This window comes from Bos indicus x Bos taurus, chromosome 18 (genome assembly GCF_003369695.1).
Source record: "Bos indicus x Bos taurus breed Angus x Brahman F1 hybrid chromosome 18, Bos_hybrid_MaternalHap_v2.0, whole genome shotgun sequence".
Lineage (NCBI taxonomy): Eukaryota > Metazoa > Chordata > Mammalia > Artiodactyla > Bovidae > Bos > Bos indicus x Bos taurus.
In genome coordinates this window covers 29,633,634-29,647,912 of record NC_040093.1, presented here as the reverse complement: position 1 = coordinate 29,647,912, position 14,279 = coordinate 29,633,634, and the positions used below count along the sequence as shown (strand labels likewise).

General features: G+C 38.7%; 1 protein-coding gene across 2 annotated transcripts in view; it reads left to right on the top strand.

Annotated features, from left to right (window-relative positions):
* The window catches only part of TANGO6 (transport and golgi organization 6 homolog), a 184,815-nt gene that overhangs the window by 90,292 nt on the left and 80,244 nt on the right, over positions 1 to 14,279 (top strand). For both annotated transcript variants that reach the window (XM_027516145.1, XM_027516146.1), the window contains exon 15: positions 10,281 to 10,421. In XM_027516145.1, coding sequence (XP_027371946.1) covers positions 10,281 to 10,421 — 141 coding nt within the window. The remainder of the gene's footprint in view (positions 1 to 10,280; positions 10,422 to 14,279) is intronic.

The following is a 14,279-nucleotide window of genomic DNA, read 5'->3' as shown; positions in this document are numbered from 1 at the left end:
ACTCAATGACATAAATCAAAGCAAGATCTTCTATAACCCACCTCCTAGAGTAATGGAAATAAAAGCAAAAGTAAACAAGTGGGACCTGATTAAACTTAAAAGCTTTTGTATAGCAAAGGAAACCAAAAGCAAGGTGAAAAGACAGCCCTCAGAATGGAAGAAAATAATGCCAATGAAACAACTGACAAAGGATTAATTTCCAAATTATACAAGCAGCTCATACAACTCAATACCAGAAAAACAAACAACCCAATCAAAAAGTGGGAAAAAGACTTAAACAGATATTTCTCCAATGAAGACATACAGATGGCTAACAAACACAATAAAAGATGCTCAATGTTGCTCATTATTAGAGAAATACAAATCAAAACCACAGTGAGATACCACCTCCATGGATCAGAATGGCCATCATCAAAAAGTCTGCAAACAGTAAATGCTGGAGAGGGTGTGGAGAAAAAGGAATGCTCTTGCACTGTTGGTGGGCCTGTAAATTGATACAGCCACTATGGAAGACAGTATGGAGATTCCTTAGAAAACTAGGTATAAAAGCACCATATGACCCAGCAACCCCACCCCTAGGCATATACTGTGAGGAAGCCAAAACTGAAAGAGATGCATGTATCCCAGTGTCATTGCAGTACTATTTACAGTAGCTAGAACATGGAAGCAACCTAGGTGTCCATGTGGTACATATGCACAATGGAATATTACTCAGCCATAAAAAGGAATGCATTTGTGTCAGTTCTGATGAGGTGGATGAACCTAGAATCTATTATATAGAGTGAAGTCAGAGAAAGATTAATATCATATTCTAATGCATATATACAGAATCTACAAAAATAGTACTGGAGAATTTATTTACAGGACAGCAATGGAGAAACAGACATAGAGAATAGACTTATGGACATGGGGAGAGGGGAGGAGAGGGTGAGATGTATGGAAAGAGTAACATGGAAACTTACATTACCATATGTAAAATAGATGGCCAACCAGAATTTGCTGTATGGCTCAGGAAACTCAAACAGGGACTCTGTATCAACCTAGAGGGGTGGGATGGGGCGGGAGATGGGAGGGAGGTTCAAAAGGGAGGAGATATATGTATACCTATGGCTGATTCATGTTGAGGTTTGACAGAAAACAACAAAATTCTGTAAAGCAATTATCCTTCAGTAAAAAAATAATTTAAAAAAATAGGCAGTTCATGGTAGAGGAATGTGGAAGTTGCTCATTCGTGTCCCACTCTTTCAGACCCCATGAACTGTAGCATTTCAGGCTCCCCTGTCCATGGGATTCTCCTGGCAAGAACACTGGAGTGGGTTGCCATTCCCTTCTCCAGGGAATAAAGATTTAAGGAACTTTTCTAATAGGCAAAGAAATGTAGATTAAAATAATAATGAAATACAGTTTTTTACACCATTTCATAAAACAGATTTTTTTAAGATGGGAATATTCAGTGCTGGCCAGTTGTAGTGAAATAGGCACCCTTGAACTCTATTGGTAGGAAAAGTAATTGGAACATTTTAGGAAGGCAGCTTTGAAAATGTTTTTATGCCCTTGGAGCCAGTTCTTTATCTTTGGGGAAACCTACCCTAAGAATATAAATGGGAGTTAGGTGCTTTTACTAATTCTAACAAGGTCTATGAAATGTTTTCCATTGATGAATAATTGTGCAAATGGGTCTTGGTCCCAGGGACAGAACCCAGTTGAAGAACCCAGTTGAAGAACCTTGTGCTTTCATAGCTCATTTGTCCCCTTCTCCAGGAAGCCCCACCCCTTCCTAAACCCCTTTTTTCACTTTTCTCTCCCTGTGTTCTCATTACACTCAAAAATGCTGTACTAACCACACTGTCTTGTAATCATTGTTTGGTTTGTCTCTCTAGATTGGCACTGTCGTGCCTCGTTACATTTGTGACACTTAGTACCTGGCACGTAGTAGAACTCTGTTAATGTGTGAATGTGTGAAAGAATGATATCTATTGCCTTTATTCTAAAGCTGTTTTCCAAGCTTTAGGATTTATGCCATAGCTGCGCATTACTTCTGTATGCTCTTATATAACCAATTTGTATTTTTTTAATTGACCCCTTTCCCCCTCTTTTTAAAGAAAGTAAAATTGAAAAGAATCTCTACTATTTCTCCATGCTAAATAATAGTATCGCTATTAAAGTTTTCATTATTATTGTTAGACAACTCCAAATGACCTAGTGTGAAAGCCAAGCCATCTGGGGGAATAAACACCCCCCCCCATCTTCCCAGAAGAAAAGAAGACTGTTAAATAAAACAAAATTGTTCACTATAAAAAGTGTGTATACGTGTGTGTGTATGTGTGCATGTATTTATTCACAAGAGTGAGTTATGGATGAGAGGGCACTAAAATGCTTATGTTGATTTCAGGTTTCAAGTTTTTTTTTTTTTTTTTAAGACAGCTTTATTGAGATATAATTCACATACCATACCATTTGCTTTTTTTAGGTGTGTAATATAATAGCTTTGCGTGTAGTTGGAGTTGCATATCGATCACCACAATCCATCTTAGAACATTTGCATTACCCTAAAAAGAGACCGGTTCCCCATAGCCTTTATTCCTCAATCCTCCCATACATCCATGGGTGACTTTTTTCTTATGTTTTTCTCTAGTATTTGAATCTCTTATAGTGACCATGTGTTTTTTATGTATGGTTGGGGGGAAAAGTCACGTTCTTTTGATTGTGGAAATAGTTCTTCAAGGCTTCTCCTTTTCTCCTCTGTTTATAGATGCCCTGCTTAGCAGAGTGACTTTTAACCTGAGGGCCTTGACTAAAGGTCTGGTCACTTGCCAGGATTGTAGGCAGGGTGTTTAAGTATATATATGCATTTTATCAGGGCAAATTTATAGCAGCACTGCCTGGTTTCCATATGAAACTACCATTTATATCCTACATGTCATGGTTACTGATTTCACAACAGTCACTTTTTCTAAGCCAGTCTTGGCCCAGAGCACCTAAAGACTTAGCTAATCATCTTATCAGGATATCTGCTACGTTCAACTGAAGGAAAAAAAGGGAGAACTCGGAGTTTCTATCTTGGCTCTATCACTGCTTGGTACCCAAAGCACAGAGCAGATCTCCGAGCCTTAAGACACTGGATCATGAGAAAGATCAGTCATGTCTTGTTAGAGCTTCAGGCCGGGTGATCACTCCCCTGGGAGGTCTGACTCTCTCAAAACTAGTGAGAACCCGACGTATCAGTCAGCTTTGCTGATTCTGCAGCTTCTCTTTGCCTAAGTTTGAGGTGAAATGTCAGTAGAAAACTTAGAAAGAAATCAATCTGGAGTTCAGGTGGTACTCCCTCTACTGGGACTACCTAGCTTGGGGGTCTTCCAAGACTGTTTCTTGCCTAGATTCAGCTAAAAGAGAACTACAGACTGTTTTCTGGAAAATCAGAAGGCCCTCTCTTCATATTATCAGCAATTGTTTCTTTTCATGGCATAAAGAGAATGTTAATGTTTGAAAGGTACCATAAAGAGAACTCAATAAATAACATCCTGCTTCTTTCTCAACCAGGATCAGCTGAAATGCAAGTTTCTCTGAATGCACAGGGCAATGATTACTCTCACAGCAGCACTAATTGCTGTTTTCTCTTCCTTCCTTCCTCACTTATGCCTTCAGTCAGTATTAGGGCAGCTTTGTTTGTATTTCTGTACTTACAATAGAGCCCTTGATCATCGTGTTCTTAAGGCTCACTTTTCTCAGCTCCGTTCTGTATCGCCCAGAAGTAATTGATACAGGCAGTCCTAACAAGGTAGATTCTAAGCTTTTTGGTGCTGACTTGGGTTTTATTTATTTGGGGGGTGGGTAGTAGAATAAGAGATTTAGGGGAATTGCAGTAGCCCATAAAGAAGTGACATGGAGATATTTGAGAATCACTGATTAAAAACAGAAACTCACTAAAATCCAAGTTTCCCTGTAGGTCTCCTCTGTCATCGCTAATGTCAGCAACATCTCAAGTCAAAGTCATTTGTGAATTTCATTAACCTTGCTACTTCCCTTTTCCACATTGAGATAAATATAAATAAATATACCAATTAAGAACAAAGCAGTTCCTATGAAGCCCAACTGGAACCCAAGAGGATTCTGCCTTTTCATACCGGGTGCAGAGTGCCTCTCCTTCCTCTGACCTTGCAGTCTAATGGAAAGTAAATCTTATGGCTGAGAAACACTTGAAAATGTAAGATTTGCTGTCTTTAGGGTTAGGATTTGCAAAGCTGGTACTTTTTTGGTGGGATAGCAGATGTGGGCTTGCAGTCCTGCTCTTGTCACATGGCAGCTGTGTGATCTGGGACCATATTTTTCACCCTTCTGTTCCTCAACTTCTCCCTCAGTAAAATTAGGAATGATAGTATTAATAGCATCTACTGCAAAGGATTGTTGGAAGCATTAAACAGATGAATGCATAAAAAATGCTTAAGACCATGCCTGACATATTGAAAACACTCATTAAACATTAAGAATTTTTATTGTCTTTGCTACAAGATTTTCATTTATTATAATAAGTAAATATTTCATAATCCAAATGGCTTCTGGCTACAGTTAACTGTCATTAAATATAGATTATAGCTTTTTTCCTTCCAAAATGGGAATTAGAGAACAATGTAAGTAAATATATTTGCCTGATTTTAGTGTTTGAGTATATTATTTAATCTTGGTTTAAAGCCGCAGACTGTAGGTACTGTACCGCCGTTCTTAACAAATCTTCAATTTATTAGTCTAACCTTCTTTTTTCCTCAGGACTGAGTAACACTCACTCACCTTAAATCTTTAGAAATGTGTTGGGGCTTGTCCATACTTAGCACAACTTTGGAGCTTTAGAGAAACTGAACATTATGTTGGCATGCTAGACATTATCATTTACTCTAATTACAAAGACAACCTGGCTATTCAGTTGAGTTCCCCATACTTCCTTGATTTAATAACCAACTTCCCCAGTTTGTACAGCTTCCTGGATTCTTGGAGCTGAAATGATTGTTAATTTTCATTATAATGAGCAGTCTCTAATGTAACAACTGAAGTATCTGCTAGAGGGTAGCAGTCTCCTTCTCTCCAGGGTCAGCCTTTCTTCTCTGTGTGTCCTTGAGCTGCAGCAGGAGAGGACAGTCACAGGCTGGTGATTATCTTTTTGGAATCGGAAGGAAAAGTTCCTTGTGCCTTACATCTTCACCATCATTGTTCTTTCAAACTAGAGCTTCTTCCCAGGTTAATATACGTTTTACCTTTTTTCTAGTTTTTTAAATTAATATGTATCTGTTAATTTCTTTGAACATCCTTTGTGAAGAATTGAGAAGCTTGTCTCCTTCCCAGCTTACCCCTCACAGTTAGTCCTCAGTGATAATCATCCCCTCCACCCACCTTAAGTAGTTTGTTCTAGTATATTTATACGTAAAATTCTTTCACAGATCTCAGTGTTAAAATCTCTGCACATTATCTACTCATTTCCTGTAAGTTGGATGGAGGGTTAACATCCACATGCACACACATGCCTGTACACACATACCTGTATCCCTTCTCTTCCTACCATTTCCCTTTCACAGTTTTTGGTTAAATCACTGGGCAGTGTTTGCTGCTGACTCTATGAATATTATTCATGGCTACGCCTAGTTCAGTTGTCCTTTCTTGTGTATTTGCTTAGTTTTCTATCAAATAATTGCTGTTTTTCCCGAAATGATCCAACAGCTCTAGCAAATGCGTGTCATTATTTTGTCCCATCTTTGTTCTCTTTACCCATACTTCAGCCTTTGATATCTATATTCTTTTCATTCTTATCAGTTTATTCCTTTTTCACTCCTTGCCTGTTAACTGTAGAGAGATTTCAGGGGGAAGATGCTTGTGGTCATTCTGTTACATCTGATTGAAAATTATTTTTACATTTCACCTCCAAAAGAGACTGTCCTATTTTAAAAGACCTTGTCTCTTAGCACTGATTTTTAACTTATATTTTATTTATTTATGTTTGATACATTACATGGTTCAAAATTAAAAAGGAATACAAAGATACAGAGTTAAAAAACCCCTCTTATCTATCCTCTAGTTACTCTTTTTCCCTCCCTAAAAGAACCAGTATCATTGGTTTCTTGTATATCTTTACAGAACTATTGATGAATATTTCCCCTTTGTACACAAATTGTTGAATTTTTATACACATTGTTTTGCACCTTGCATTTCACTTAACAATGGATCTTAGAATTTATTCCATAAAAGTTCTTTAAAAGCTTCTCATTTTCTTGTGAATATCTTTCTGTGTCTGACTTACTTTACTTAACATAGTTCTCTCAAGGTCCATCCATGTTGAAAATTTAAGAGTTTTCCTTTTTATGGATGATTAGCATTGCATTGTATTTATTTACCAATGTCTTCTTTGTCCATTCACCCATTGATGGACATTTAGATTGTTTCTGTGTCTTGGCTATTGTAAACAGTGTTGTAATGAACATAGATGTGCACATATCTTTTTGAGTTTGTGTTTTTATGTTCTTCAGATAAATGCCTAGTGGTAGAATTGCTAGGTCTTATGGTAGCTCTATTTTTAATTTTTTCATGAACCTCCATACTGTTTTCCATGGTAGTCATACCAGTTTACCTTCCCACCAACAGTACATGAGAATCCCATTTTTGCCATGTCTTCTCCAACACTTGTTATTTCTTATCTTTTTGATAATAGCTTTCTGACAGGTGTGAGATGGTATCTCATTGTGGTTTTGTTTTATATTTCCCTGGTGATTAGTGATGTTAAATATCTTTTTATGCCTCTCTTAGCCATCTGTCTGTCTTCTTTAGAAGAATGCCTATTCAGATCATCTGCTCATTTTTTAGTCAGATTTTTTTTTTGCTATTGAGTTTTATGAATCTTACAGTTTTTAAATAACCGGTCTTTGAGATATAATTCATATTTCATACAATTCACCCATTTAAAGTATACAATTCAGTGCCTTTTATTATATTCACAGTGTGTGTAACCATCACTGTAATTAATTTTAGAATGTTTTTATCTCTTCATAATGAAATTCCATATCATTAGCAGTCAGTCTCTATTTCTTACTCAACTCCCACAGCCTTAAGCACCCACGAAATCTACTTTCTGTCTGCAGATTTGCCTATTTTGGACATTTTTATGTAAATAGAGTCATACAGTATGCAGGCATTTCTGTTTCTTACAGTTTTCAGCAGAAATTCAAGTGAGTAGGTGCTTTTCCAAGTTGATGTGGGTATTTTGGGAGGTAAGTTGTTATCTACTCAGGAGAGTAAGTCAGGTTAGTTTTAAAGTGGGGATGACTTAGCAGATTTCCAGGGGAGAGTTAGTTAGCCAAGATATTTGGGGTTAGACTATCTTTCGTACAATGTAAAACTCCTGTGTAAAGTGGGACCTAAACTACCGTGACTTTCCAAGGTCTGCAGATCACTGAGCAGTATGCTAAGGGATCATCTTGAAGTCAGCACTGGATCAGAATACATTTCTGGCTTTGTAATGAAAGTCTTTGGGGGAAAAAAACAGTTGTTTTACAAAATTGACTATCTCTATTTTGTTGCATAATTACTTTCAGTAATATTTTTTCAGTTGCTTAATTTGCCTTATCCTATGCTTTGCCTCCAAACACAGATCAGAACATTTTTATGAACTCTTGCCAGATCTGATTCACCTTTGCCTTCTATGTATCTTATCTATTCCGCCACATCTCAAAATGCCTAGTCATTTTCCTGTGATCAGAGCAGGAGCAGGTATCTCTCACACAATCATTTGGTCTTTATTTGCCAAAGGGATTGATGTGTCATATTTCCTTAAAGCCTGGACTGACCCAGAAATTACCCCATTTTTCAGATTACAAAGGAGGGACCAAGGATCATAGGAAGGTTAAGGCCAGGTTTCCTCAGTTGTCAAAATTTTAAAAATCTTATCTTTAAAAAAAAAAAAATTGTTCTGTAGTCTTAACCATCATATGTGATTCTCTTCACTGCTTCATATAAGAGTAAGGAAGGAACCAGTGTTCTCTAGGGATTTATAAATTCATAGGTAGCAACTGTATCCTAGAAGGTAAATTCAAACAGAGCGCCATTTGGCAGCCCTTAGTGGAGCAGGCCAGCGGGAAGATAAACAATCGCTAACCTGGACCTGTGGGAAGCAAGGAAACTGTACTGTGCTGTCGGCAACCTTTTTATGAAAGATTAGAAGAATTAAAGCTCCCTGGTACAACTACAAGTCTAGCATTATGGGAAACTTTATTTTTTAACCTGGATTTGTTTCTTTAATCTGAAGAAAGATATATTAGGATTCCTTTGGGTGAAAAAAAAAATCAAATTGCTATAAACGTAAAAGGATATTTATTGGCTTATGTACCCTAAGGTCCTAATGAGTAGAAGTATAATTGGATCCAGGGGCTCAAAGCATGATGCAGTTCTCTTTTCCTCCTTGGTCTCTTGGTTTGACCGTCCTCTGTATTGGTACCATTGTGGGGCAGACTTTCTCCCAATGATGGCCACTGGGAGCTCCAGGTTAATCACTTCAACAGGCAAGAAAACAAAGAGCCAAAATAACCATCCACACAAACACACAAACTGCAGGAGCTCATCTTCCCTAGCAGTTCCAAAATTGGTTCTAGGATTGAGTCTCTTTCCTCATTCCTGAACCAGACATTGTGGTGGTGATGGGATGGAATATCCTAAGGCACCCTTGATATGAGTTTGTTCACATATGGAGAGAGAGAAGGTGGGTCATTAACCCCACTCAAACAACATCGACTGAGAATAGGGAAGGAGTATTTCCTAAAGGAACAACAGGTGTCGCTACCAGAAGAGAGAATAGATGCTATGTGCCACCAAAGTCTGTTTGCTACAGAGAGAAAATCAAGAGCTCACTTGGATTTTGTTTTGTTTTTTAATTTCGGCTGCACTGGGCCTTTGTTGCAGTGCACTAACTTCTCTAGTTGTAGTGTGTGGGCTTAGTTGCTCCGTGGCACGTGGGACCTTAGTTCCCTGACCAGGGATCGTACCTGCACCTCTTGCATCGGAAGGCAGATCCTTAACCAGGGAAGTCCCAGTTCATTTGGTTTTGAAGTATACAGCAGGATATGCTCACAGAAGTAAATAACTTCTCTGCTAAAGATTAGTGAGAGAAAATTAGGCATAAATGACAGTAGAAGGGACTCTGGTAATATATATTTTTCAGAGAAGTTAGATACAGATCATAGTTTTTTAGAGCAAATCCCCTGTCCCCACCGATTTTCATTATAAAGGTATAACTATATTCCTAAAAGGAGACAGATCCATGGAGTTGCTGAGTTGGGCACTTCTGATGGAGTAGGAGTTATGGTGCTACAGATATGTAATATGTACTAGGCCTTGTGATGACATCAGTGGTAGAACACCTGCAGGTGTTTCTTTTTCCTCACTATTCTTTAGAAGTACATAACCTCTCCCCAAACCTTCCCTAACCCCAAAGTAATGGAATTTGTGTTTATATAGCTTTGAGACTAGGCTTTTTATTTCTGGTCCTGTCTTAGTCTTATCTCCCTTCTTCTCTCAACTTCTGTGAAGTTTGCTTGCTATGGATCTGGGCTCAGATAATGTTACCACTACTGCAGATTCCACCTCTAGGGGTGCTGTATGAAGAGAGAGGGTGTCGGCAAGTACTAGGAAGGAGGAATCAGGAGCAGGATCTTCTCTCCTTCTGATCAGGAAACTCAGCTGGAAGCATAGGTCTCTATTCCTCATCATGCCCAGAATTTGCATTCCTTATTTCCTTATGGGAATTGCTCTCATCATTGACAGTTTTACAGAGGAAACTCATTCTAGGGTAAAGAACTGCAGCAAAGATAGGAAGCACTACTGTGCTCCAGGCTGATGGATTGGCAGGAGCGATACTAGACTTTGAACCTTACTGACTCAGACCGGAAAGACTCCCTCCAGGGCATTTGATCGAGTCTGTCCCCATGGCTGTGTGGATCCCTGCTATGTTATGTAATCATCTAGCCTCAGCTTCTAGAGTCTAGAATCCATAGGTCATAGAATGTCAGTGCTGAATGTGATCTTAGAGATCATATAGGGCTGAGACCAGAAGAATCCAGGAGTGTGAACTCTAAGACCCATGTTCTTTCCACTACCAATGTTGTCATTCCAAATGAAGGGCAGCTCTTGCTGGTGGAATTACAGAGGTGGATTTAAATGCCTCTGTGTTCATCCCACCACAAGCTGTCTGGGCTTATTTTCTTTTCAGCGCTAAACAGTAATGAATCCTTTCTTTCTATTTTTAACCCTAGGGGTTGCCCTCCTCTCAGACGTGTACCCTGAGAAAATCTTGCCTGGCCTGCTGGCTCAGTATGACAGCAGTAAAGACAGGCACACACCGGAGACCAGAATGAAAGTGGGGGAAATCCTGATGCGAATCGTCAGGGCATTAGGTGAGTTTTCTTGTTCCAGCCTCTGAAATGGGTTCAGGGAGTGGTGTGGCTGTGGAACCGAAGTCTGTGCACCTTGAGGCTTGTTATGCTAGCAAGGGGAGGACAGTTTGGGAGCTGGGATGAACTATTTTATGTTCAAGGATTTAGCAAATGTTCAGTGCACACCAAGAGACTGGCCCAGTAGTGCCCATGCTGTTGCAATGGCTTAGTCTCCTCCCTTGAGCTATGTCAGGGCATGATTTTCCTCAGAGCTGGGATGAGAGGCTTCCCACTTGCTAAGCAGCAGTGAGCAAGAAAAGAAGGGGAATGTCAGAAGGAGGGGTGCTAACTCTGGTTAAATGGCTCTTGTGTCCTTAGGCATCTACATTTATGATCTCATCTAATTTTCCCAAGACATTCTATAAAGAGACTATTGTTAGGTCCATTTCATAGGTGAGGAAACTGTGGCACAAAGAACTTCAGCAATTTGTTCAAGACTCATTCAGCTGGTAAATAGTAGTGCTAAGAATTGAATCTGCTGGCCCTTCTCTGGTGCTCCAATGGCTAAGACTCCATGCTCCCAATGCAGAGGGCCTGGGTTCCATTCCTAGTCAGGGAACTAGATCCTCCATGCCCCAATTAAGAGTTCACATGCCGCAACTAAAGATCCTGCATGACACAACAAAGACCCGGCACAGCCAAATAAATAATTAAAAAAAAGAAGAAGTGAACCTGCCAACTCAAAGGAAGTTGCTCAAAACCACAGCCATGAGCTGGGAGTATTAAGACTGTGGGCTCCAGAGTCGCGCTGCCTGGGATCAGATCCCAAGCTGCTTGCTAGTGGCTTTTGATCATAGGAATGTTTCTTGACCTCCTGATGTGTCAGTGTCCTCATATATAATAAGAAGATATTAATAACACTTAACCTCATATGCCTATTGTAAGGGTTAAATTTTACTCTTCACTCACTAGGGGAAAATTTTGGAAAACTAACTAGCTTTTTTGCCTCTGGTATCACGAAATCTCACTGAGTTCTTCCTTCACCAGTACTTCCAAGGATTTCAAAAGATTTCACATAGTCATACATCATGTCTATGGATATAGCCATTAATTTTCCTAATTTCTGGGTGACCCTTCTGGCTAAAGAAGATAGAACTTAGATCTCCAGACACTTAAATTCTTTCATAACTGAAAGGGAAATCTCATGAGAGTGAAATTAAAAAGATGATTTTTTTCTCTCCTCTGAAGAACAGCAGACTTTCTATATTTGCCTTTGTCTTAAATATGATCTGAAACATACCAGGCAAGTGAACCATTGTGAGCGATGATTCTCTCACAGTAGGTGTGAGTATTGAGTTTAATGTATTGCAGGATCCAATGCAACTTCTGACTTCCATTTGTGTGTAACATTGTGACTGTTCATCTCAGGAAGAATGTGTCTGATACATAGATGGCATCAGCAGAACATATCTTTTCTCTGAAACTTCTGGTAAATCTCTACCATTGGGAAGATAAACACTGAAAATGCACGCTTCTCTGTCTCCATGGGCCAGTCCAAATCACTTCCTGTGGTGAGAGTGAAAGTGGGGATGAAGGTCTAGGTTGAGTGGGAGACAGGTTTTGCTCCTCCTTACATATTTCTATAATTAGCCAGTTTCCAAAACTGCCTTCTGGCATTTCAAAGCATATTCCATCAATGCTCAGAGTTCTAATCTTCCTGATGTCTATTCCAACAAGTATCCAGCTGTAAACATTGCCGTAGATTTAACTGCTACTTGCTAATTCACTTTACCAACTTGTCCAGGTGCATAGATGAGATGGCTTATTGAAATCCTTTAAGTGAAATTAAAACCCATTTTTACAATGTAGCCAATATCCTTAGTTTCCTATTGGTGTGGAAATCCTTGTGACAGCCACTTTATAAGATTTCTTTAGTAAGTACCCTAATTTCCCAGTGGTCCAGGCCTTGTGCTCTCCCCACCCTCCAGCTCTTCTTTGCAGCGGGGGGGAGTTCTATGGGAGCATGAGACCCACATGTAGCAGCCAGGTGCTGTACACCACCACTTCCTCTTGGCTTCAATTCTCTAACCACCCCTACTTTTCTTTCTACCACTAGACAATGGTGAACTGTCAGCTGGAGCTTTTTTTTTTTTCACTTTCATTTAAAACAATTGAAGTATTGAAGGCAATGGCACCCTACTCCAGTACTCTTGCCTGGAAAATCCCATGGACGGAGGAGCCTGGTGGGCTGCGGTCCATAGGGTCGCTAAGGGTCAGACATGACTGAGCGACTTCACTTTCACTTTTCACTTGCATGCATTGAAGAAGGAAATGGCAACCCACTCCAGTGTTCTTGCCTGGAGAATCCCAGGGACGGGGGAGCCTGGTGGGCTGCAGTCCATGGGGTCGCTGGGAGTTGGACACGACTGAAGCAACTTAGCAGCAGCATACATATAAAAAAGTATATAAAGTACACTAATTTTAATAGTGTAGTTTTATGATTCTTTACATATTTGCCACCACCCAGATCAATACAGAGAAACTTCTAATAACCCATAAAGTTTCCTTTTTTTCCTGCCTAGTCTATACCTGCCCCAGAGGTAAGCACTCTTCTGACATTTTATCAGCATTAGTTTATTTTGATTGTCTTGTGAATCTCATTTTAATGGAATTAAATCCCCATATTTCCAGTAAGTTGATAGATAACAGGCGCTTGGGTAAATTTGGGTGAGATTTTAAGGGGCAAGAATATATCACAGGCTATGTTGTGCCTTCTGTTTCCTGTTGTCTCACATTTCGAGGTGTATGATGTCTGGTATTCTCTTTTAGTGATGTGAAGATTGATCAGTGATATTTCCCATAGGATAAGTCCATAATAAACTTCCCCATCAACCTTCCCTCTGTTGGTTTTAAGTAAGCACTGGTGATTGTTGCCTCGATTGTTGGTATTATTTCATAGAAGTTACCTTTTTCTACACATTAGGAAACAGCTTCAGAGAGGTTTACTGACTTGCCTAATATTATACAGCTAATTAATGATGGATCCAAAATTTAACCCAGACATTCTGACTCCAGACCCAGTCTCTTACCCACTACACGATACTACATCCTGAAAATTTTCCCATCTCAGTAAGCATCTTTTTCCTGTCATTAACACGCACATTTTCCACATCCTCTATAATTTTTAATGATTGCATGATAATATATCATTTGAATGTATCATAATTTTTTCAACTGACCAGCTTACAGTTGTTCTAATTTTTCACTATTTTGAATTATATTAAGATGACTATTCTTATAGCTAAATCTTTGTGCAGACCCATGACAATTTCCTAGGAAAATTTTCTAAAAGTAGAATTTCTTAAAAGCATGTGCATATTTTTAAATGTATTATTGCTAAATTGTCTTCCCAAGAAATTGTTCCAGTTTATATCTTAATGTTTGAGGATATTTGTACCTTCATCAGCACTATTATGCTGTGTGTTATTTTTATCAAACAGATATATAAAGAAATGTTATTGTGTTTTTATTTCCATTTATTCAGTTGATAGGGTTAAATAGTTTTCATATTTTTATTGGCTAAATTTTTATTTGTGCGTGTGCATATGAATTGCTTCTTCCTATCCTTTCTTCATTTTTCCATTGTGGTGTTTATTTTGGTATTTAATTTGTAAAGCTTTATTTACTTATAGATCTTGAACCACTAACATTTATGTTGTAAATATTTTCTTTGGGTTCACATTTTAGTTTTGTTCGCATTTTCTGTTTAACTTGTTTTGAGTTGCAGAAGCTTTTTATTTTGATGTAGGCAAATCTATCTTTTCCTTTATGGTTTCTCTCTTATATAGAAAAGCTTTCTTAAAGCAGCGTCGTATAAAT